Below are 24588 nucleotides of genomic sequence, written 5' to 3'. Positions count from 1 at the left end.
ATGAATGTGCCATATTGGTAAAGGAAGGCCGAACATTACAATGAAAATTGCACTCACAATAGCAGAAACTTTAACAGCTTTTAGTTGCACTACAGTAGCAATGATTCTACAACAACTGTAATTAATTTTGAGTACTTAACTAAAAAATTGTCGAACAAATAAATCAAAATACGAAGTGATCATTTAAACAGAGAAAATAATGAACAACCTTAAGTACCTAACAACAATCAGCCAATGCAACAAAGTTCCAATCTTTTCACCAGTTAAATTCAAGCTGTCAGATCCATTTAATAGATCATCAAATTGATAAACGTGGAGAGCCAATTCCTCAGATTTCAAACAGTTTAGGGGTCATACACCAAATCAATGGTGAACAGGTTGGCACACTTCTTGACTATAAGAAGAACACCTAATCATATGCTACATGAAAGGATGACGAACAAATGACATTTGACAACCCAACAGCCTCTGATCAATATTTCTTTTCAAGAACAAACAGGACACCAGCGAAACCATGCTTCAATAACAGGATCCAAATCACAGGAAAATATGTTCATAGTTTCATTTATAATCTGCATGATCTAAACTCTGGAAACTTACACCAAGACCTTATTTGTGACAGAATTATTGTTGATCTGTTGGATGAATCCATCAAGAAAGGATCAAACTCGACAATCAGTTGTTCAATTAGCAGTGGATTTAGAAAATTGTTCAAGAAGCATTATACATCAAAAGTTCCAGTTAATACAGAATATTCTATAGGTAGTGTTGACGACTTAAAACACAATACGGCATTTGACCAGAGAAAACAGTAGACATGACATTTTACACAAAACCTTAAATGATCTAATGTTACTGTATCTTGTTGCAGGTGTAGTTCTAAATCCCCACATCAGCAAAGACAAAGATGTTCAGCCTTACATGAACAATGTGTTCTTTGTAGAAAAGATGGTTATTTCTTACAGATGTGCTTCATTCTAAAGAACATGCCAAGTATCAAACAAATTTTTCCAAGCCAACAGATATATTCATGCTTATGAACAGAACCTTGAGGAATAGATCAGACACAGTGATGAAATAGGTGTCTTTATATAAAGACCAGCTATCTACAGATAAACACCATCAACCGATCCAGATTGGAATGACGAAGAAGGAAAAATAATCTATCATCTTTACTGCAGGAACCAACTCCTCACTGAGACATGATTGGGTACTATAGGAAGTTGCCACCAAGTGCCACTACATAAACTGATCCGTTGCTTCATACTGTGAGTTTAGGGCATGTGGTTCGATCTTCAGAGCAATTAAATCTCTGGCCTAACAGAAGCCAGTAGACAAAAAAAGGTAAATAACTTTACCTCAAGTGTTACTATACTATCCCATAGCCCACTGATCAACATAGCTGTGTCAAGTTAAAGTTTTAAGGAGGGGTGAGAGATTTAAAGAAAAATATGCGCTGTAAATGTTGTAAAAAGAAATAAGATTAGAGCAGGGTGTTTCAATGAATACCATGTATTGTTGTATTTAGCTTTCATGTGAAATAAACAGCATTATCAAGATGCCCAAGCCTAATTCTTGACCTTGCCTTATCCCTGACCAGTTTGTTTGTGTTTTGATTCCAGGTGATGTTATTTCTGGATAAGTCAGATCCCAGACTCAAATCTGGCTTGATAAGTAATGTTTGGGTTTTTTTGGTTTTAATGAGGTAGTCATTCACTGAAATGCAAACACACAATGCTGAAGATTCAGGTTAATAATAAAACACCAAGTGTATTACACAAAAGGAAAGCTTCCTATTGTTCGTCTCCAGTGGGCCACCTATGATGCCGTATGGGGAGGCATTGTATGTTAACACCAGGTCTTCCTTGGGATCATAGTGTACCAACACATTAAAGGATGATAATCATTTCTTTACTTCTTCAAAAGATAAGGCCTGCCTATGACAAAGGCTATGTCCATTTCCAAGGCTGACCCTTTTCTAGCAGTTGGCACGATGGTGCCATGAAGATAAAATAAAATAATTCAAACTATTGGCTAACAAAACAATGTAAAGATTTTGAAGCAGACAGTAAAATACAATCCTATTAATCCTAACACTTCTTTTCAATACTCATGCAGAAACAATTTCCTTCTCTTTTACATCTTAGGGCTTTGTATTTTTGGATTGACTCTCCAGTTCCAGGTACAGGACAAGCAGAGGGACAGCATGCTGTCTGAAAGACTTTGAGATAATACTAAAGACCTCAGTTTTGGAAGTACAAGTGGGTTCAATTTACCTCCAGTGGAGTAGTTTTCAAGTGGTGCTAGGTAAGAAAATTGACGTCAATCTGCATGCATGAAGGAATAACTTTAAATTGTTCTGTCTAGTTTAGCTAAATAGAACACTAGCCTAATCATATAAATGGTCCATAAATGCAATATTCACACAAAATAATAAAAGTTGGAGTCAAATCTCAACTAAAATGCGGTATATAGTAGTGTGACAAAACAGGACAGCACCAGATTTAGGATCTTCCTGGATTTCAGGCCAGGCCGTCCAGGATGTGGGAGGATTTGAACAAACTTGGTCAGGTGGGTTAGGGTTGTGGGGGAAGGAAAGAGGGGTGCAAAGCAGCTAACTCATGCAGCACAACACCACATCTCTGCAGCCAGTAGCTGAATTGTCCAGGTAAGTAATTTCTTTTTCATTTTACTAAATTAACATTAATGGATGACACATTCTGAAAATACCCCATTTTTAGATAACTCCACATTTTGAACGGCTTGCAATTGGGACTTTGTACCTGTAATTTAACAACTATCTATGCTTGTGCCATATTATACCTCTATATCACACTGCAATAACAGGACTAGTAGTCTAAAAGTTCCATTCTACGCAGTTGAAATACGATAATGTGCACCAAAAAAAGTAACTGGCTCACTGGATTTTTTAGCAATGTGGTTGAGCCAGTCATCGCTTCTCTATATGTTAACTGGGCCCAAGAAGCCAGAAGCCCATTCCTTACAATAAATACCATCAAAGTTGTATATCACTGTCTCCTCAATTCTCATGAGTTGCTGACAGTGCACTGTATCTTGCGGCAGCAGTGACCTCAATCAAAATGTGCTAAGTCATCAACATCAGGGCCAAAGGTAGAGCTCTGGGGACTTGGGAATTTGAAAATATTCATAGAAAATGCAGGCTGGTTACTATGAGTTTAACATTTTGATGATAATTGTACATTCCAAATGGAGGGTTTGATACATCCTTTATCTTCCTTTGTATAGATTTGACTACCATGCTGTGTGCTTCCAGCAGTTTCTGGTTTCATCTCAGAATTCCAGCAGCTCAGTTACCTTTTTACCTCTTTTCAAGATTACAATTATTCCTCACACACTGAGACAGAAATGCTCTCAATCATAACAATTCTAAACTTCAAGCAGTTAGATAGTTCCCAAGAGCAAAAATGCAACCACTTCTCTTCACATTGGTAATTATGTACAAAACATTGCCCGGTGCAGTCACATACAATGGATTTTCATAGCCAAGGGGAAGCAGGTTTGAGAGTACATAACAAGTTCAAAGCCTGAAGAGCAAAGTTGGGTCAGAAACCCAACATCATTAGGTCAACTTTCAGATGTCACCTGGGTGGTTTGCAGGCAAACATGGAATTCCTTTGAGTTTGTCAGATTTTTGTCACTTAATTATTCTGGAAACTGAGCGCTGTTTGGAACAAACATGCTGGTTTTGAAGTAAATTAAATGACTTATTGTCACTTTCATTTTACAGTGAATAATACAGTAAAATACAGTGAAAAGTTTCAACTGTCACCGTAATTTGGCACCATTTTGAATAGATTAAGAATAAAAAGATATAACTTAATGAGTTTATCTTTGTTCTGCTTCCTCGGCCATCAGCCCTGAGCCAGCTCATGCTGCGCTGCCACCCTTCCTCCACCACCACCAATGTAGGTGTCACCACTCTTCAGGCACTATCTCTTCACCACTGGGCCCACATCGCTGATGCCACTACTGGTGCCGGATCCCGTGCTGAACCCACACTCCACCCGCAACCAGGAGTCCCCAGCTCCCCTGCCACCACCGCCGCCAATAACCACAAGACCCCACTCCAGACCTGCTGTGACCGCACCAGGAATAGCACTCAATGCACCAATTCTTTTGAGCTTTCAGCTCGTTGCCAGGGTCAGTAAGGGGAGGGCACAGTGAGGAGAATTTCTGAAGTGAGACTGACAGCTTCAAAAGATTTCGATCAGTGAAACTTAAGAGCTCAAACTGTGCTGATGAGAGGCCAGTACTGGGACCATTCCTTCTGAAAGGCACTTCCAGTCTGGGAAGTCACTGCCTTACATTTTACTCAGTTGCATTTCCTGGCTTAGTGCTAGAGAAATGGCAACACCAGCAGCAGCAACTGGACCAACACCAGCAGCAGAACATTTACCTTCTTTTCAACCACTTGCCGTTCCACAAGGTGAAGGGAATGGACATAGAGATCCAGCTCTAGGAGCTAACAGAAAACAATCTGCTCTCTTGTGACATCTAAATGGCACTGACTCAAGACATTTAGGCTTTCACCACAGACCACCTGCTGAACTCTGCAGGTCATTCAGCTTTCCAGCCCTTGATCTACTTTGTGTTCTATCTCCACTTATTTCTTCTCCTTTGTAAGACAAGCTAACATTCCATTAGCTCCTTTAATAACATTTGTAGCTGTCTACTTAGTCCTGATGATTTACATGCATGGACTCCTAAGACTGATCAGCCACAGTTCTTAGCTTCTCACCATTTACAAGATATTCTGATCTACCTTGTGTTATGGAACACACCAAACCCCCCTCAAAATATACTTAGAAGATAGCCTAGACCTCAACATTTTTTTTTTATTTTTAAAAGGTGAGTATAAGGCATTGTGTTCCGAATTCGCCTGGTCAAACTACAAGGCTTGAAGCAAAACACACTTTATTCTTTCAGTATAGTTAAAATGCAAACAAAAAAAGAATTGGAATAACTTAATTCCATTGCAAAACTGAGCAAGATAACAGATTATTTAACTACTAAACAGCAACTGTTCCAATGTAGTATCGCCCCGTAAACACACCATTTGCAAAGGCACATTCAGTAAAATAGATTGTCTCACATGCAATTCTCCAGTCCAAGAAGAAAAAAAAATCATGAGAAAACTCAGGGAGAGAGAGAGAGAGAATTCAAGTGTTTTGCTGTAGCAGGGAGAGATGTATAACAGCTTCCAAATCCCTACAACTACTAAATGCTAAACTAAAATCCTGGTGCTATGGGAACATGGCTCCACCCACTCATGCTGCTTCTATTGTTTTAACTTTTTTTAAAAACTGTGAGGCCTCAGAAGCTGTTTACTTTATTGGCTTGGAACAGATGCTCAGTCTCAACCTCTCTTCATTAAAAAAAGGACAAAATACAACTCTTAACGCCATAATATTGTCAAACTTACTTACCTTTACAATGGATGAGCTCCTAAACTGGGCAAAACTGTGTAAGATAGAGTGCAAATATTTAATTGATCATTATCTCTGAAACCCTTTATTCAATTTACACTTAAAATACACCTAACTTCCTGTCATCAGCAAACTTCGGCATACAGTGATCTATATTTCCACCTAAGTTACTGCTAAATATGTTGATTAATAGGAGTGCAATGGCTGTCAGGGAGGATTAGCGCCTCTCACAGGTCAACTGGTACACAACAACAAAGCAAAATGAGGCAGCCAACAGCCTGTAAGGAATCCAAGCAGTTGATTATTAATTTTCCCGAGGAAGAGAAATTCACGAAACAGGCTTTAAAGCAGCTGGTAGAAATAGAAACTCTTCAAAGTCTTAGGAAAGCACCCGAGGACAGTCAGTCAAAGTAATTCTGATGACAGTGGAATTTATTTGAAACTGGAAACAACTTACAATGTCAGCCGTAATGACTGCAGTTCCATGGAGAGTGCAAAATATGAAAGGTATAAAAGGAAAATGTCCCCCTCTGTATTTTAAAGTGTAAGTGGCCTTGAAAAAAAAATGTTCAACCAATATTTGTTGAACTTTGTTAAAGGAAAATTTTAAAACAAAACAAAATCTTGTGTCATTCTTTTGGCTGTCAACTACTGAAGTTCAAATCTCTTTTTAAACGCTATAGGTATCTACTGTCATTGTGATGAAATTACTTGTTGACATTTTACCAGTTCAATAACGATGTACTTCCAGGACTCCTGACTGACACTGAAACCTCAGACTTATTCCCAGTCAATAATGGGTGAGATAGGGCTGCGTGCTAGCACTATCAATCCCTTTCAGTATGTTTTTCCACAATGGTGATCCTGACACCAAAATCAAACAAAGGTTATACTTCACAGCTTCCTGTCTACCAAAAACTATGTATGTTGCTGGAGCTGGATATGCAACATGGCAAAGACTTGCTACCCAATGCAAGCAATTACTTGGTCCTTAGGAACAACATAGAGTCATAGAGTCTTGGGAGATGTACAGCATGGAAACAGACCCTTCGGTCCAACCCGTCCATGCCGACCAGATATCTCAACCCCAATCTAGTCCCACCTGCCAACATCCAGCCCATATACCTTCAAACCCTTCTTATTCATATACCCATCCAAATGCTTCTTAAATGTTGCAATCGTACCAGCCTCCACCACTTCCTCTGGCAGCTCATTCCATACATGTACCACCTTCTGTGTGAAAACGTTGCCGCGCAGGTGTCTTTCATATATTTCCCCTCTCAACCCTAAACCTATGCCCTCTAGTTCTGGACTCCCCGACCCCAGGGTAAAGAATTTGCCTCTTTATCCTATCTATGTCCCTCATAATTTTGTAAACCTCTATAAGGTCACCCCCCAGCCTCCAACGCTCCAAGGAAAACAGCCCCAGCCTGTTCAGTCTCTCCTTATAGCTCAAATCCTCCAATCCTGGCAACATCCTTGTAAATCTTTTCTGAACCCGCAATATTCCAACAGTGGTCTAACCAATGACTTGTACAGCCGCAACATGACCTCCCAACTCCTGTACTCAATACTCTGACCAATAAAGGAAAGCATACCAAACGCCTTCTTCACTATCCTATCTACCTGCGACTCCACTTTCAGGAAGCTATGAGCCTGCAATCCTTTGTTCAGCAACACTCCCAAGGACCTTACCATTAAGTGTATCAGGCCTGCTCTGATTTGCTTTCCCAAAATGCAGTACCTCACATTTATCTGAATTAAACTCCATCTGCCACTTCTCAGCCCATTGGCTCATCTGATCAAGATTCTGTTGTAATCTGAGGTAACGTTCTTCACTGTCCGGCACACCTCCAATTTTGGTGTCATCTGCAAACTTACAATCCATACCTCTTACGCTCGCATCCAAATCATTTATATAAATGACAAAAAGTAAATCCTTGTGGCACTCCACTGGTCACAGGCTTCCAAATGGCTAGTTCTCCCTGTATTCCGTGAGATCTAACCTTGCTAACCAGTCTTCCATGGGGAACCTTGTTGAATGCCTTACTCACGTCTACTGCTCTGCCCTCATCAATCCTTTTTGTTACCTCTTCAAAAACTAAATCAAGTTTCTGAGACATGATTTCCCACGCACAAAGCCATGTTGACTATCCCTAATCAGTCCTTGCCTTTCCAAATACATGCACATCCTGTCCCTCAGGATTCGCTCCAACAACTTGCCACCACCATCATCAGGCTCACTGGTCTATAGTTCCATGGCTTGTCCTTACCGCCCTTCTTAAACAGTGGTACCACATTAGCCAACCTCCAGTCATCTGGCACCACACCTGTGAGTATTAATGATACAAATATCTCAGTAAGAGGCCCAGCAATCACTTCTCTAGCTTCCCACAGAATTCTAGGGTACACCTGGACTAAACCAAAGTAAGGTACCAGCCTCCTCCAGGAAAGCTTCACCTCAAGCCCAAGATTTCACTCCATCACCATAAGACCATAAGATAGAGGAGGAAAATTAGGCCATTTAGCCCCTCAAGCCTGCTTCACCATTTGATCATGGCTGATGTGTTTGTTGACCCCTGACTCCGGTGCCTTCTCTCTGTAACTCTTAGTCATCTTACTAATCAAAAATCTATTTCTGTCTCAAATACACTCCATAATTTGGCCTCCACAGCCTTGTGCAGCAATGAATTCCACAGATTCACTACCCTCAGGCTGGAGAAATTCATCCTCATCTTAGCTCTAAAGCGTTGTCCCTTCACCCTGAGGCTGTGTCCTCTAACGCTGCTCTCTCCTACTAATAGAAACATCTTCTCCATGTCCACTTTATCCAGACTTCTCAGTAGTCTATCTGTAACTTTCAATGAGATCCCCCTTATACTTCTAAACTTTGTTGAGTACAGATGCAGAGTCCTCACTTATTTCTCATATGATAAGTCCTTTATCCCCAGTAGCATTCTGGACCTCTCCAAGGCCATCACATCTGTACTTAGATATGGGGCCCAAAATTGCTCACAATATTCCAAATGTGATCTGACCAGACCCTTATACAGTATTAATGGTGCATCTCTGGTCTTATATCCTAGCCCTCTTGAAATGAATGCTAACATTGCATTTGCCTTCTTAACTTCCAACTGAACTTGCATGTTAATCTTAAGAGAATCCAAAACTAGCACATCTAAGTCACTTTACGCTTCAGATTTCCAAAGCCAATCTCTACTTAGGAAATAGTCCATGAGTCTACTCTTCTGACCAAAGTGCATAACCTCACACATTCCCACATTGTGTTCCATCTGTCTCATCTTTGCCCACTCTCCTACTCTATCCAAGTCCTTCTGCAGCCTCCCCACTTCCTCACACTATCTGTCTCACTCACCTACAAACTTAGCAACAATGCCTTCAGTTCTTTCATCCAGATCATTAATGTATATTCTGAATAGTTGCGAAACTCCACTTATCACTGGCTGTCATCCTGAAAAAGACCCCTTTATCCCCACTCTTTGTCTTCTGCCAGTCAGCCAATCCACTATCCATGTTAATACCTTTCACCTAACACCATGGGCTGTTACCTTATTTAGCAGCTTCCTGTGTGGCACCTTGTCAAAGGCCTAATGGAAATCCAAATAGATCACATCCACTGGCTCTCCATTGTCTAACTTGCTCATTATCCTCTCACATAATACTAATAGATCTTTCAGGCATGATCTCCCCTTGACCAGAACCTGTCAACACGGATAAGTTCACTTTCTTAGCAGCACATTCTGTTACATTGTCAATATTGATTATAAGGCACATGCAGCCGTTGACAGGTTTTGGTCTTGACCCTGTGAATGAAGTTTGTCTGCTAAAGTGAATGTCTACAGAGGAACAATCCTGCCCATTCTGCTCTCCATATGTGAGGCTTAGATGTATATCAGCCTCCTGCCAAGAGGTTCAACAATTCTCTTTTTCAGCTGCCTCCATAAGCTTCTCACTGACAGGACAAAATGACAGGACACTGAAATGCTCACCTGGAGTGACATAGTCATAGAGTCATAGAGATGTACAGCATGGAAATAGACCCTACAGTCCAACCCGTCCATGCCGACCAGATATCCCAACCCAATCTAGTCCCACCTGCCAGCACCCGGCCCATATCCCTCCAAACCCTTCCTATTCATATACCCATCCAAATGCCTCTTAAATGTTGCAATTGTACCAGCCTCCACCACATCCTCTGGCAGCTCATTCCATACACATACCACCCTCTGCGTGAAAAAGTTGCCCCGCAGGTCTCTTTTGTATCTTTCCCCTCTCACCCTAAACCTATGCCCTCTAGTTCTGGACTCCCTCACGCCAGGGAAAAGACTTTGTCTATTATGCCAAGAGTTCACACTAAATTGCAAAAGTCAAAACTGAGTTGGGATGGTCATTGAGCCAGATGCCTAGACAGCAGAACAACTTTTCTATGTAGTGCTTCACTTTGGGGTATGACTTCATGCCAATCAAACGCAGCTTCAGAAGGACGCTCTATGGGCTTCACTTCGCAGTTTTGGTGTTGAATCTTGGAAGAAGTTTGCCCAGAATCGCTGTCTTTTCGGAAACCAAATAAAAAATAAATGCTGTGGCTTGCTTCAAATGTAAACGCCCATCAGAAACAGAGTGAAAACTCAGAAGAGGAAATACTGTGCCAACAAACCTTTCAAAACTCAAAAGGACTGCAGGATCCTCTCCTATTTTCAGAAATCCTTCTAACAGTCAGCAAGGCAACCACCAGAACCATGCCAAATACCTGCATGATGAACATGATCATCTCCGCCTCAAAGAACAAACCTCAAAGGTAAGCAAAGGGCTTCTGAACAAATGACAAGAAAAACGTTAATCATCACAATTGGGGTACATACCTGCTATCTCAATTTCTTGTGTCCTACCTCCCAACCAATTCCTTAAACGTGCCAAAAGATTCTCTCAAAATCATGGAATTGAAGTTTTGTTGAAAGTCATCATGAAACCCACACATGGTAACATGGCACGAGTTGCCAAATACCTCTGCATCCAAAGACAAAGGGCACCTCAAATACTTAACAAGAACTGAAAGAACTGCAGATACTGTAAAATCGAAACAAAAACAGAAATTGCTTGAAAAGCTCAGCAGGTCTGGCAGCATCCATGAAGAGAAGTCAGAGGTAGAAATCAGAAATTTAACTCTGATTCCTTTTCACAAATGCTGTCAGACCTGTTGAGCTTTTCCAGCAACTTCTGTTTTTGTTCCTCAGGTACTTATTTGTTCATGGAGTGTTTGAGCCTTTTGCAGCTGAAGAAAATGTGGAGACACATTTAAACCGAAATAATTTCTACCAATTTAGTAGCCAAAAGCAGTGAAAGAAAACTCAATAAACCAAAGTTCACGGAATGTTTCATTGTTTTTCACATGTAATTGCTAACCTGATCGCTGCTTTTTCCAAAGCGTCTGGGTTATCAACGGAGAGAAACTCCTCCGCTAGGACTTCTTCTGGATTCTGTGAATCAACGGCATTCCCTATTTTTTCTTTTCTTTTTTCATCCTTCCCTTCAAATCTTGCACCACTGTGCCGCAAAGAGGTCTGGGATTTTGAACCTAGAATTTAAAAGAAAAGGAGATAGTTTATTTTAAACTACAGTATATATAAATCTTAGATAACAATTTCATCAGCAATAACTTGCATTTAAATAGCACCATTATTGCCATCAAATATACCAAACAGTTCACAGTGGCAATATCAAGCAAAATTTATCATTGAGCAACTTAAACAGAATCTTTGATAGGGTAAAAATATCAAAGGGGTTTACTTTTAGGGATCTCTTTAAGGAGGAGTGAGAGAGCGAGAGAGAGAGAGAGAGCGAGATGGAGAATAAAAGATATTCAGGGCTATAATTATAACGCCTAGGCCAAGACAGCCGAAGACAATACCAACAATGATGGATTGATGAAAGCAGCAATGAGTAAGAAGCCAGGATTGGAGGAGTGCATAGATCTTAAAAGGTTACAGAGCTGGAGAAAGCTTGCAAAGATAAGGAGAGCGAAGATATGAAGGGATTTGAAAACCAAGATGATAATGTTAAAAGGTGTTGCCAACTCGGTTCAATGTAAGTCAGAAAGCAAAAACATGATGCATAAATTGGACTTGTGTGTGCACCAGGGTCCAAGCAGATGAGGTTTAGACTATAGGACAATAATAAATAGATAGAGAAATAGGGTGTATAGCCCCAACATTCCTCTCATCCACTTTCCTGCCCTTTCTCCATAACCCCTGATTCCCCTATTAACCAAGAATCTATGCATCTCAAACTTAAATATACACAAGGACTCTGCCACAGAGAGCTGTAGAGGCAAAGAGTTCCAAACATTCATGAACCTCTGAGGGAAGACATTCCTCCCTATCTCAATCTTAAATCAGTGCTTCTCTATTCTGAGAACACATCTTCTGGTCCCAAGAAGGAAAATAAATTCTGAGCATTAACACTGTCAGCCATGAAAGAATCCTAAATGTTTCAATTAGATCACCTCTTATTCTTCTAAACTCCAAAGAATACAGTCACAACTTATCTATCCTTTGCTCATAACACAGTCGCTCCATATCAGGGATCATCCTCATGAACCTTCTTTGAATCGCCTCCAATTAAATGATATTTTTTCTTAAATAAGAGGACCAAAACTACTCACAATACTCTAGATGTGATTTCACCAGCACTTTGTACAGTCACAGAAAGACTGCCCTACTGCTATATCTCAATTCTCTTGAAATAAGGGCCAACATTCCATTAGAAGGGCTTATGCCCGAAACATCGATTCTCCTGCTCCTCGGATGCTGCCTGGCCTGCTGCGCTTTTCCAGCACCACACTTTTCAACTCTAGTCTCCAGCATCTGCAGTCCTCACTTTCTCCAACATTCCATTAGCCTTCCTGATTACCTGATGCATCTACATGTTGGTATTTTGTGTTTTGTGCACATGTATCCCCAAGTCTCTTTGTGTTGCAGCTTTCTGTAGTTTTACTCCATTGAAATAATACTGTTATTTTGTTCTCCTTTCCAAATGAATAACTTCACATTTTCCCACATTATAGTCCATTTGTCAACTTCTTGCCCACTTACTTAACCTATAAACATCTCTCTATAAAATATTTATATCCCTCTCACAACTTGTCTTTCCACCTATTGTTGTGTCCCAATTACGATGAAAATCTTAATGGCTTGCTTTTTTTGTATCAGACACACCCAAATGCAGAAATAGGTCTGAATGTTATTTAAATATTTTAAACTCTGCTAGGCGGTCTGCTGTTACCCCAATTAAAACTGCAGAATTTTGTAGACATTTCGACAATATGCCTTGGGCCTTCCCTTCCTTGCAAGCATTGCAGCATATACTCTGACCATTTGCCTTTATGAAGTGAGTTAAATGGACTTGTTGATGGGGGCTTACCTGCTGACCAACACGTTGTGATTTCAGCATTTTCTGACACTATAACAAACAAATACATTGGGGATTGTCTCATGGAACTTGGCACCATTTAAGACTGTCAACAATGAGTTTAATCTGTAGATGAATTTGCTTGCTAATTGTTCAAACATGATAGGCCTCAGCAGAGCAATGTTGCTGCACTTCATATTATGCTTAATATAATGGCCTAATAATCATTAAGTAGGGATTGATTAACTCCAATAGTTTGTATATTTAAAACAGTAAAAGTTTATGAAGCAGACTTTAAGCAAATCAACTGATTTTCATGAGTGCAGTTAGCAACTAATTGGCAGACAGATTCACAACATTATACACACACAGCATATTTTAAAAGTAGGCTCTATAAAGACTAGAGATATACACAACATATAGAATGAAAGTACTATAGACAGCAATATAAAACAGGTTATAACAGCATTTACATGTATATAAAAGGGAGAGTAGCTGAAGGAAACATTGGTCTCTTAGGGCCAGAGGAAAACAAAATCATGGAGAATTAGGAAACTGCAGAGTTATAGAACAAATATTTTGTGTCTGTCTTCACAGTAAAAGACAGAAATTACACAGCAGAAATAAAGTGTAATTAAGAATCTGAAAGGAACACAGAACTTAAGCAATTAGCATCAGCAGAGAACAAATATTGGAGGAATATATAGAATTAAAATCCACCAAAACCTGAGGACCTGATGGCTTTCATCCTAACATTCTAAAATGGGTAGCTGTAAAGTTAACAGATATGGCAATTCTGATTTTATGCAATTCCCTACACTCTATAATGGACCCAAAGGATTGGAAGTTAGCAAATGTTACACCATTATTCAAGAACGGAGGTTAAAAGGAAACACAGAAATCCAGAGTAGTTAGAGCAACATGTGTTATTTGAAAAATTCCAGAACTGAAAAGAGAGACTTGCTGTTGGAGCTTTGCATCATGTACCCATGAAGGCAAACAGTGGAATGGTGAATTTCAAATGGTCACCGTGATATATTTTATGGGAGGAAAAAGTGTTGATTGCTGTTAGGCTGAGTCCGATTAACTGAAATGTTTCTCTGGACAAAGCAACAGAAAAATTAAGGCACTCTGAGCTCTCTGGTAAAAAGACAGAAGGCTTGAATGTATCCCTTTTGTTTGCAGAGAACAGGTCCCTGTGGGTGAATGTACTTTGCTTCTATCAGGCATCAATGAGCCATGTTATGAGCTGGCTGACCATATTAAATTGGTTGAGGTTGCTGTGGAGAGGGGGTGGGGGCAGAAAGGTCGGGAAGAAGATTGCAGATCAATTGACCTATCTCCGGCCTATCACCCTCACCTTAACCTTCTTCCACCTATCGCATTCCCAACGCCCCTCCCCCAAGTCCCTCCTCCCTACCTTTTATCTTAGCCTGCTTGGCACACCCTCCTCATTCCTGAAGAAGGGCTTATGCGCGAAACGTCGATTCTCCTGTTCCTTGGATGCTGCCTGACCTGCTGCGCTTTTCCAGCAACACATTTTTCAGCTCTGATCTCCAGCATCTGCAGTCCTCACTTTCTCCTAGTTGATTACACTGTATCAGACTCATATGGCTTTCGGTGCTTGTACAATTTGAACCATACATCTCAGCAAATAGCTGAAGAAATAAAGAGCAATTTGTTGTCAATTCACTAATGGCGACAAGACAAGATATTCACTTTGTGATTGCTGGGACTTGGGGAATGGAGAGGATTACTGAGTTGACGTGCTCCTTGATGAGTTGGCCTCTGGGAGGCAGGGGTTCCAGTCACTGCTGCTTCTCCGTCTCCCCCTCTTCCTCCGGCTCTCGCTTTTCCTCATGTACTTGATAGATTCCAGGTTATGCTAAAGATTGGTGCCTCATGATAACAAAGTTACAAATCATGAGTTAGGAAATCACAAAGCAAGATACACATTCAAGCTTGTACTACGTGTTTCCCCCAGAAAGATCAGGTTGCGAAAGTGCACATTGGGTTGTTGATTTTCTGCTCCAAAATGTTGCTAGGAAAGGAAGCTTAAACTCATTGTACTGCTGTTGTGCAGCTGAAGGTGGGTTCTGAAATGGAGTGATAAGCCATGTCCAGAAGATGACCCTTGTAACTTTTAACTTGGCATTCTAGTTGGCATTCAGATGACAAAATTGGCTGCTTTTCATTGCAGAGCAATCAAATCAGCAAAGGTTGTCTGGAAATGGTGCTTCCTGGAGCAATACATTGTGGAAATAACAAAGGATAAAACTATTTATTCACTATGATATTAAGTATCATAGTTAATCTGATAATTAGCATATAGATTATTGTGCAATTCATTAAGAATACTATCGTTTAAGATCTGCTGGAGTGTGATTTGTGGTCACAAGACAATTTTACTGTAGTTTTATATTGAAGTACAAGCCAGTTGTTAAATATTCCAGATTAATTCATAGGAAAAATACAAATTCACTGCAATGTGTATACAGCAAATGGCACCTTGCACCAAGGTGGGGGGGGGCACTCAATTTAGGAAGCATCTTATGTTTTTCCTTGCGCAATGAGCTCCCTAGTACTAGAGTGCAGCAGATTACAAGATGTTGCTGATATCATTTATTAAAAAAGCTCATAACAGATAATGTTGAGGTGACCGAGAGCTTCAGAGCTCGAGGCAGGGCTGCCTGTGCCCTGGTTTGAGGTGTGTTTTATGATTGAAACAGGTGATAATCTTTTTAGTCACATTCATTGGTCAAGCGAAGATGGGATACATGTTTTCCAAAAGCTTTCTTTAACATATGGACACATAAGCCGAGCTCATCAGAATACCCATATCTGCAACCAGACCATTGGCGAGTTGAAGAGCAAAGGTGCAATAACAGCAGAGAAAAAAATCCAGGAACTCCACACAAAAAAAAACACCATTAGTGTGTGTGTTATTTTGCATCTTTTGGTGGCCTTAGTGTCACATGATATCTACACGGCGGCATTATATGAGCGGTTATTTTAAACAGCTCCATTTCATGACCTTTTAATGTTATATCTCTGAAGAATACATTTTGTGATTATCCAGTCATTCAATCTAACAGATCAGAAACCAATTAATGCTTGTTAAGGAATAGTGAGCAAAATTTGTCCTGATGGCCTGGAAATTTCACCAAATAAAGCATATCACACAAAACTGGTTAAACCAGTGCAGTCTGGTTTCGGTGATCGTTCAGGTTAATCTAAACAAGTTCTTTAGAGGCTCCGCATAGAAAATTGTCCACATCCTCAGATTGAAATAATCACCATTGAGTCTCAGCTAACTGGATCCATTTGTGAATAGTTGAAAATAGCTGAAAGGCTATTATGCAAGTTTAAAACATTGTTTTTATTAAAATTTATTAATGATCTGACAAATGAATAAAATATAATTATTGATGAATTCTGCATAATTGTATAAGGTCATCTCCAGTTATTTAAAAATAGGGTAGTACGTGATTTACCAGGCAACCTGACTCATGTCTGATATTACTTAGTCAGAAAAAGAAAAACTTCTGAAGACAAGGATACAATTTGGATTACTGGTCTTGTGCAAATTAGAAACACTTGACCAATTTGTGCAAGACTTGCAAACAATATCAGATTAAAGCTCCATGACATTGCAAAAATACTTTGTTTCTTAGTAATGACTGAGTATCCCACATGTAGTAGGGTTGGGGTTAGGGTTAATTATCAGCAGGACAAACCCAGCAGTGGCAGCACAAAGTATACAGTCAGTAGGGAGTTTTGGGAGTGCTCAACATTGACTCTGGACACATGACGTCTCATAGCATAAGGTCAAAATGGGCAAGGAAACCTCCTGCTGATTACCATGTACTGCCCACTAACTTCGATCACCTGATGAATCAGTACTCCTCCATGCTGAACATCACATACGATAGTCATTGAACTCATCTAGTGACTTGTGATGATATGTGCCTTTCAGAGGGATTTTTTTCTGTCCTGTTTCTCTTGAAGCACCCTGGTGTCAAGGTGTCTATCCCATGCAAAGAAGTGTAAATGGCTTTGGGTTTTTATTTAAATTATACAAAAGGAGCATGAACATGTGGAGTTAGGTTCACACAGACCCAGTTTTTTGTTTGCTTTCAGTTATTAAACCTGGGGTTTGGAGTTGAAGCTGCTAGATACACCTCTCTCTGCTGCTGCTGCAAAAAAACTTGCATTCTCCCTCCACTGCTAGATTCATTCTGTCGGTGCTCCTTCTCCTGGATTGGAGCAGGTAGCAAGTGAGGCAGGTCTTTTTTTTTCTGAATTTGCCTTTGCCAAGGGTGTGTTTATGGGATGCTGCTGCGTTGGAACTGTTGGTGAGTAGTAGATAAATCACATATTATGTTGCTGAGCATTTTGGTAGTGTTAACATTGTGCCAATTATTTTCTTTCTCATTTGTATTTTAACTGTAGTGTACGAATAAAGTGAGTTTTGCTTCAAGCCTGTTAGCTTAACCAATCGAATCACATCTGGAACACAGCACCTTACAATTGCCTTTAAATAAGATGAAGGTTAGGGTCTGGGCTATCTTCTTGATATATTTTGTGGGGGTTTGGTAAAACAGGCTCAAGACAGCATCCAATGAGACACTGCGAGCCATCAGCAGCAGAATAATTTTATTCCAACACAATCTACAACCTCATAGACTGGCAAAATACCCCACTCTGCCGTTACCATTGCAGGACAACTATTGTGACAATGATACCCAAAGGGAACAGGAAGAGCCAGCATACACAAGCGGGAATAAAAGCAAATAGTCACAGATGCAGGGGGCAGTGGGCAAGATAAGGCAGTAAAACAAAATTAATGGCCCGTTACTTGAATGTGTGTGGTACTCAGAATAAAATAAATACATTAATGCAACAAATAGAGGCTAATGACTATGTCCTTATAGCCATTACAGAGACATGAGGAGATCAAAGCTGGTAATTGATCATTCATGGGTACATGACCTTTCAGAAGGATGGAGAGGAAAGGGTGATGGGGGGGCTTGTTAGTACAAGCTAGAGTTGGTACATTAGCAAGAGATGATGTTGGACTGGATGATGTAGAATCTATATGGGGTGAAGTTAAGAAATAAATGAAAATAATCCATAGGCCCCTTATAATTGTGACCATGTAGGACAGAGAATAAATCAAAAGATAATGAGAACATTGTAAAAAATAAAGTGCATTTATAATGGTGAATTTAATGTTCATATCGAATGAGAAAATCAAATTGGCAGTATTGCAACAAAGAGGTCATAAAGGACATTCAGGATAGTTTTCTAGAACAATACGTTGTGGATCCAGAAATCAAGCTATTTTGGATCTGGTAATATACAATGAGAAATATAATTAAATTTAACACTTTGTTCTATTAATTTTTAACCTTGGATTTCCAGCAGGGCTTGAGAATTGCAGACATTCCAAACCAGCCGCTTTAATCAGAAGTCCCAATTTACACAGCATGAAACATTTCACCATGTCTTTGCCTTTTTCCGTTTCTCTCTCTTCTCACCTTTCCTTCACAGTGGAAGGTAATCAGATGGAGAAAGGAGCTACCAATGGGTTACATGGTGCATTTAAACTGGGAGCAGTGGAAAATATACAGCCCTCAGAACCTTCCTGTGCATTCTATAGCCCTCTACCAAGTACTCGTCCCTCATTCTGGTGCTTTTGTTTACTTCAACATCTTATCGTGAGCTAATCCTCATTCTTCCAAAGTCTCATTGCCATCAACCCTACCACATCACCTCAATGTTCAAGCTCATTCATTGAATCACTGTATGCTGATTGTAATTTTATTGTAATGTTCTCACTCTGTCAGTGATACTCTCTTCCTCTCTCAAAAGTGTTGTATTTGTCTCAGTCCTTGCTTCATCCACAAGCTCCATCTCATTCTCCCACACCATATTCATTAATTCCTCCTATTAGTTGGACTAAAAGCAAATTGATCAAGGAAAGTCTCCTGAAAGAATTTCAGAAACTCTTCTGCGTAATTTCCCTTTACTTTACAATTATCACAAATTGACATTTGGATTCATCGAAATTATTCAATTATTCTTGCACATCTCTGTGATTTTCTCGGTTGCTCTCCCTACTGTATATGTTCAGTTGAGGAGACCCTTTTTGTTTCTCAACTCTAAGTGGGTTGTCTCCTTACACGAGAAGAAAATGAGGACTGCAGAAGGGCTTATGCCCGAAATGTTGATTCTCCTGTTCCCTTAAAAAATTCCTGAAGAAGGGCTTATGCCCGAAATGTCGATTCTCCTGTCTCCTTGCACTGTAAAGGACATCTTCTTTTTCCAACAATACAATGCCTTCCCTAATCAGTTGGCAAAACCATCTTTTTCTGCTCCCTATAATTTCTGAACACATTATGCCCTCGCGTATTAAACAACCAGTCCTCAATATTTCAAGCCACGTCTTTGTTCTTGCAATGACATCATATTTCTACTTAGCCATTTGTGCATGTAGCTCACCAATCTTTGTCTTTACATTTTGAGAGTTTTCTAAACCTGCTAATTCCTGCTAATATTACCTATTGCAAGTGAACAAAACAACTAAAAGCATTACTTAAGAAATGTCCCCATCAAATGATAATTCAATCATAACTCAATTATAAAACAACATAACTAATCACTGAAGTAACTTGTCAATATGCTTGAAGGATTAGTTCCTCATAATGTAACAATCCACTGGCCTTGTCATCAATGCTCAAGCAAAGGTTATTTAAAATTAGAGTTGGATATCCAAACTAATCTAATTCTAATTAGCATTCTTTGCAATTATTTTCTAAAATCCAGTGCTTGAAAAGACACTTTGTATCTATGTAAATCATAAATGCTTAGCGTGGGCTGCAACTGCATATTTTCTATATTACTTCTTTAAATCTTTGATAGAATAATTCAACTATAGTAGAAGTTATTAATTAGAAAGCAAGTAATTCTTTTTGGTCATAAAACCTCTATGTTGGCTATAATGCGCAAGACATTGAAGTTTCTTGTACTCAGACCTTTCAGGCTGGTAACTGCTGTGCTATGTCATTCACATCTAAATGAAGAAAAACTGGTCAAGAATAAAACTCAGGTTTAAATTTCAAATACAAATGAAAGATCATTCGTGTCATTTGCACATGCTAATTTACATGCTCTCCTCATGGCTTTAGTGGAACAGGGCTAAAAATAGGCTTAAAATTATGCCACAACTTGCTTAGCAACACAGCCTGACTTACTGTGCCGCCCTCAAATAGCAGCAGCAGATTATTTGAACAGTCAGTGATGATTCATGCACAGGGTTTCTTCTCCAGCTCAGGGGATAGTAGCACCACCTACAGTAGACTACCTCATGATGCCTGGACCTGTGAATGCTTTTGTAATGACTGCTTAGGAAAAAGAAATCAGTGAGGAAAATTGTCCTAATTAGATTTAGGATAGATTCCCTACAGTGTGGAAACAGTCCCTTCGGCCCAACAAGTCCACACCAACCCTCTGAAGAGCAACCCATCCCCCTATGTTTACCCCTGACTAATGCACCTAACACTATGCGCAATTTAGCACAGCCAGTTCACCGAACCTGCACATCTTTGGATTGTGGGAGGAAACCCACGCAGACACGGGAAGAATGTGCACACTCCACACAGACAGTTGCCCGAGGTGGGAATTGAACCCGGGTCCCTGGCAATGTGAGGCAGCAGTGCTAACCACTGAGCCACCGTGCCACCCCACAATTGAATGTATTGGTACATGCATTACAAACTGAAGTTGTCCATCTGTTTTAACTATTCTATTAGTCAATCCATTCATTTTAAAGAAGTCAAACGTTTGCTGTATAAAAGGGTGCACTGTTTTTCCCCCTTAAATTTTGCCTTGCTGGGTATTAGGATAGGGTCTTGGCAAGGATTAGGTCTAATTCTAACATAGACTCACTACCTCTCAAATACTGGAAATGGAAAAATCTTGCATTTATATAGCATTTTTAATAAAATCAGTCAACACTTTTAAGTATAGTCCATGGTGTAATGTTGAAAATCGCAGTGATCAATTTGTCATGGTACAGTCACAGAGAGTAAAGAGGCAAATGTCCAGAAAATCTGACTCAGTCATGTTAGTTGAGAGACAGCCATTGGTCAAGGTATGAAAGACTACACTTGTAGCACCACGCATCTTAATTTACCTCAGAAAAAAAGTGAGATCCTCAGCCTAATATTTTACCTGAAAAACACCATCACCAACAATGGATCCTGACTTAACTGCACTGAAATGTTAGCTTCGTTTATAATCTTAAGTATTTGGAATGGAGTCAAATGCCCATTATTTTCTGATTTAGAAGCAAGAATGTTTTCATTGCTACATAGCTGAAATGAGACCAAACATTTTGTGTTGGTTATAAAATGTTTTGCAAGTTATGCAGACATGATAAAATACTGCACAAAGGCAATGCCTTCAATATCTTAATTCCTTGTCTTTTTCAATCCCCCACCTCCCCAAATCCAACCTCATGCTTTTCTTTGTGATGATGGCAGTTCATCAGATGATGGCAGTCAGACATAGCAGGAGCATTACTGCAGTGTCCGAGCCAGCCCCTCAGGATCTATCCCTCCATTCTTGGTACAGACTAATTTAAAAAGGGACAAAGACCTAGAAAAGTGGAACTGTATCATTTTCCAAACATTTTGCCTCAGTAAATGGTCCCTCCCTCAAATGAAAGGATCGGTATCATCTAGTCTGATAGATTGTAGGAACAACACCTTGCCACAATGTTGAAGGTTACGTTGGAGGTTATATAGAAGGTTTGATAAGGAAGATACCTTACAAACCGAGGAGTATGGCAGTGAAGTATTGAATTCAGTTGTTCAGTTAAGTGGGTGGGAAGTCCACTGTTACTATATGCTTCCAAACACACTACATAAGCTTTTAGGTAGTTGAGTCATTATTCAGGTCTATGGATGAAACACTATGAAATGAGACCAAACATTTCGTGTTGGTTGTAAAATGTTTTGCAAGTTATGCAGACATGATAAAATACCTCACAAAGGCAATGCCTTTGGTATCTTAATTTCTATGAAAAGAAAGTATGGTTTCTGACATGATATAAACCTCTTTGTTGAAAGAAATGGTGGTGGCATGTAACATACTAGTCTGAAAATTAATTCAGATGATATCCCAGATACAACAGAGGGGAGCTGGAACTGAGACATATGTAGCTCCTCACCAAACCCAGCTGATCCCAGCTCAGTTGGCATTTTGTCATTCTTTCTTGGGGTCTGTATGTCGCTATCAAGACCAGCATATAGCACACATCCATAATTCCCCTTGAACTGAATGGCTTGCTAGACTAAGTCATTTGCTCAGGCTCTCTTAGGAAAGTGTGTGGAATTTCAAAGAAGAACAAAAAACAAAAAAAATTACAACGCAGGAACGGGCCCTTCCACCCTCCATGCCTACACCAATGCAGATCCTCTATCTAAACCTGTTGCCTATTTTCTTTAAGGGTCTGCATCCCACTGCTCCCTGCCCATTTATGTATCTGTCTCGGCACATCTTAAATGACGCTATTGTGCCCACCTCTACCACTTTTGCTGGCAATGCGTTCCAGACCCACCACCCTCTGCGTAAAGAACTTTCCACGCTGGGTAATCCAAGTTGGAGAACGGGAAAAGTTTCTGGCTATAAGAGCTGCTCCTTTTTTTTTGAGGTATTTTAGATGATAGAGGTGATTTCCTTGAATTCCAGGAGCAGCAATTACTGTTTTATATGCTGTTGCAATTGTTTTGGAACTTTGGGAAAAAAAAGTCAAAACAACAGCAGTTTTTAAGGGAGAAGAGCAGACAAAGGAAGCACATGGTGAGGACAGTGCAGGAGAGAGAGAGAGAGAGAAAGAGAGAACCTGCACAGTTACTGCCTTTGCTGTTTGAATTCGTGTATCGCTGGACATCGGAGTGTGGTTGAGAAAGTTAACAGACAGTGAAATTCATAACTGATCTTGGAGAATTGTTGGGCGAAGTTCACAGCACAGAATCAGATAAGTTAATTGTTGTTTTAAATCTGTCCAAGAGAAAGGCTGCAGTAGTGAGTATAGTGGATTCTTTCTTGATTATATGTTTTTGGAGATAAGTCTCTTGATTAAACTTAAAATATTAGCCATAACTATTAATTTAACCTGGGGGAGCATTTATAGGGCAGGCAGGGACAAGGTAGGACTAATAAATTAAACTGCATTCATTTCAATGCAAGGGGCCTAACAGAGAAGGCAGATGAACTCAGGGCATGGTTAGGAACATGGGACTGGGATATCATAGCAATTACGGAAACATGGCTCAGAACTGGCAGCTTAATGTTCCAGGACACAAATGCTACAGGAAAGATAGAAAGGGAGGCAAGAGAGGAGGGGGAGTGGCATTTTTGATAAGGGATAGCATTACAGCTGTGCTGAGGGAGGATATTCCCAGAAATACATCCAGGGAGTTATTTGGGTGGAACTGAGAAATAAGAAAGGGATGATCACCTTATTGGGATTGTATTATTGACCCCCAATAGTCAGAGGGAAATTGAGAAACAAACTTGTCAGGAGATCTCAGCTATCTGTAAGAATAATAGGGTAATTATGCTGGAGGATTTTAACTTTCTAAACAATCAACTGGGACTCCCATAGTGCTAAAGGTTTCGATGGAGAGGAATTTCTTAAGTGTGTACAAGACAATTTTCTGATTCAGTATGTGGATGTACCTACTAGAGAAGGTGCAAAACTTGACCTACCCTTGGGAAATAAGGCAAGACTGAGGTGTCAGTGGGGGAGCACTTTGGGGCCAGCGACCATAATTCTATTAGTTTTAAAATAGTGATGGAAAAGGATAGACCAGATCTAAAAGTTGAAGTCCTAAATTGGACAAAGGCCAATTTTGATGGTATTAGGCAAGAACTTTCGAAAGCTGATTGGAGGCAGATGTTCACAGGTAAAGGAATGGCTGGAAAATGGGAAGCCTTCAGAAAGGAGATAACAAGAATCCAGAGAAAATATATTCCTGTCAGGGTGAAAGGGAAGGCTGGTAGGTATGGGAATGCTAGATGACTAAAGAAATTGAGGGTTTGGTTAAGAAAAAGAAGGAAGCATATGTAAGGTATAGACAGGATAGATCGAGTGAATCCTTGGAAGAGTAAAAAGAAAGTAGGAGTATACTTAAGAGGGAAATCAGGAGAGCAATATGGGGACATGAGATAGCTTTGGCAAATATAATTAAGGAGAATCCAAAGAGTTTTTACAAATATATTAAAGACAAAAGGATAACTAGGGAGAGAATAGGGCCCCTCAAAGATCAGCAAGGCGGCCTTTGTGTGGGGCCACAGAAAATGGGGGAGATACTAAATTAATATTTTGCATCAGTATTTACTGTGGAAAAGGATATGGAAGATATAGACTGTAGGGAAATAGATGGTGACATCTTACAAAATGTCCAGATTACAGAGGAGGACGTGCTGGATGTCTTAAAATGGTTAAAGGTGGATAAATCCCCAGAACCTGATCAGGTGTACCCGAGAACTCTGAGGGAAGCTAGAGAAGTGTTTGCTGGGCCTCTTGCTGAGATATTTGTATCATCGATAGTCACAGGTGAGGTGCCAGAAGATTGGAGGTTGGCAAATGTGGTGCCACTGTTTAAGAAGGGCGGTAAAG

The 24588-nt window shown here is 40.0% G+C and overlaps 1 protein-coding gene across 4 annotated transcripts in view; it reads right to left on the bottom strand.

Annotated features, from left to right (window-relative positions):
* Positions 1-24588, bottom strand: part of LOC140477346 (dual specificity calcium/calmodulin-dependent 3',5'-cyclic nucleotide phosphodiesterase 1A-like) — a 647210-nt gene that overhangs the window by 538315 nt on the left and 84307 nt on the right. For all 4 annotated transcript variants that reach the window (XM_072571037.1, XM_072571039.1, XM_072571041.1 and 1 more), the window contains exon 3: positions 10893-11064. In XM_072571037.1, coding sequence (XP_072427138.1) covers positions 10893-11064 — 172 coding nt within the window. The remainder of the gene's footprint in view (positions 1-10892; positions 11065-24588) is intronic.

The sequence above is a fragment of the Chiloscyllium punctatum genome, chromosome 5 (assembly GCF_047496795.1).
Source record: "Chiloscyllium punctatum isolate Juve2018m chromosome 5, sChiPun1.3, whole genome shotgun sequence".
Taxonomy (NCBI): domain Eukaryota; kingdom Metazoa; phylum Chordata; class Chondrichthyes; order Orectolobiformes; family Hemiscylliidae; genus Chiloscyllium; species Chiloscyllium punctatum.
Note: the sequence above shows the minus strand (reverse complement) of the source record. Positions and strands in the feature narration are given on the sequence as shown.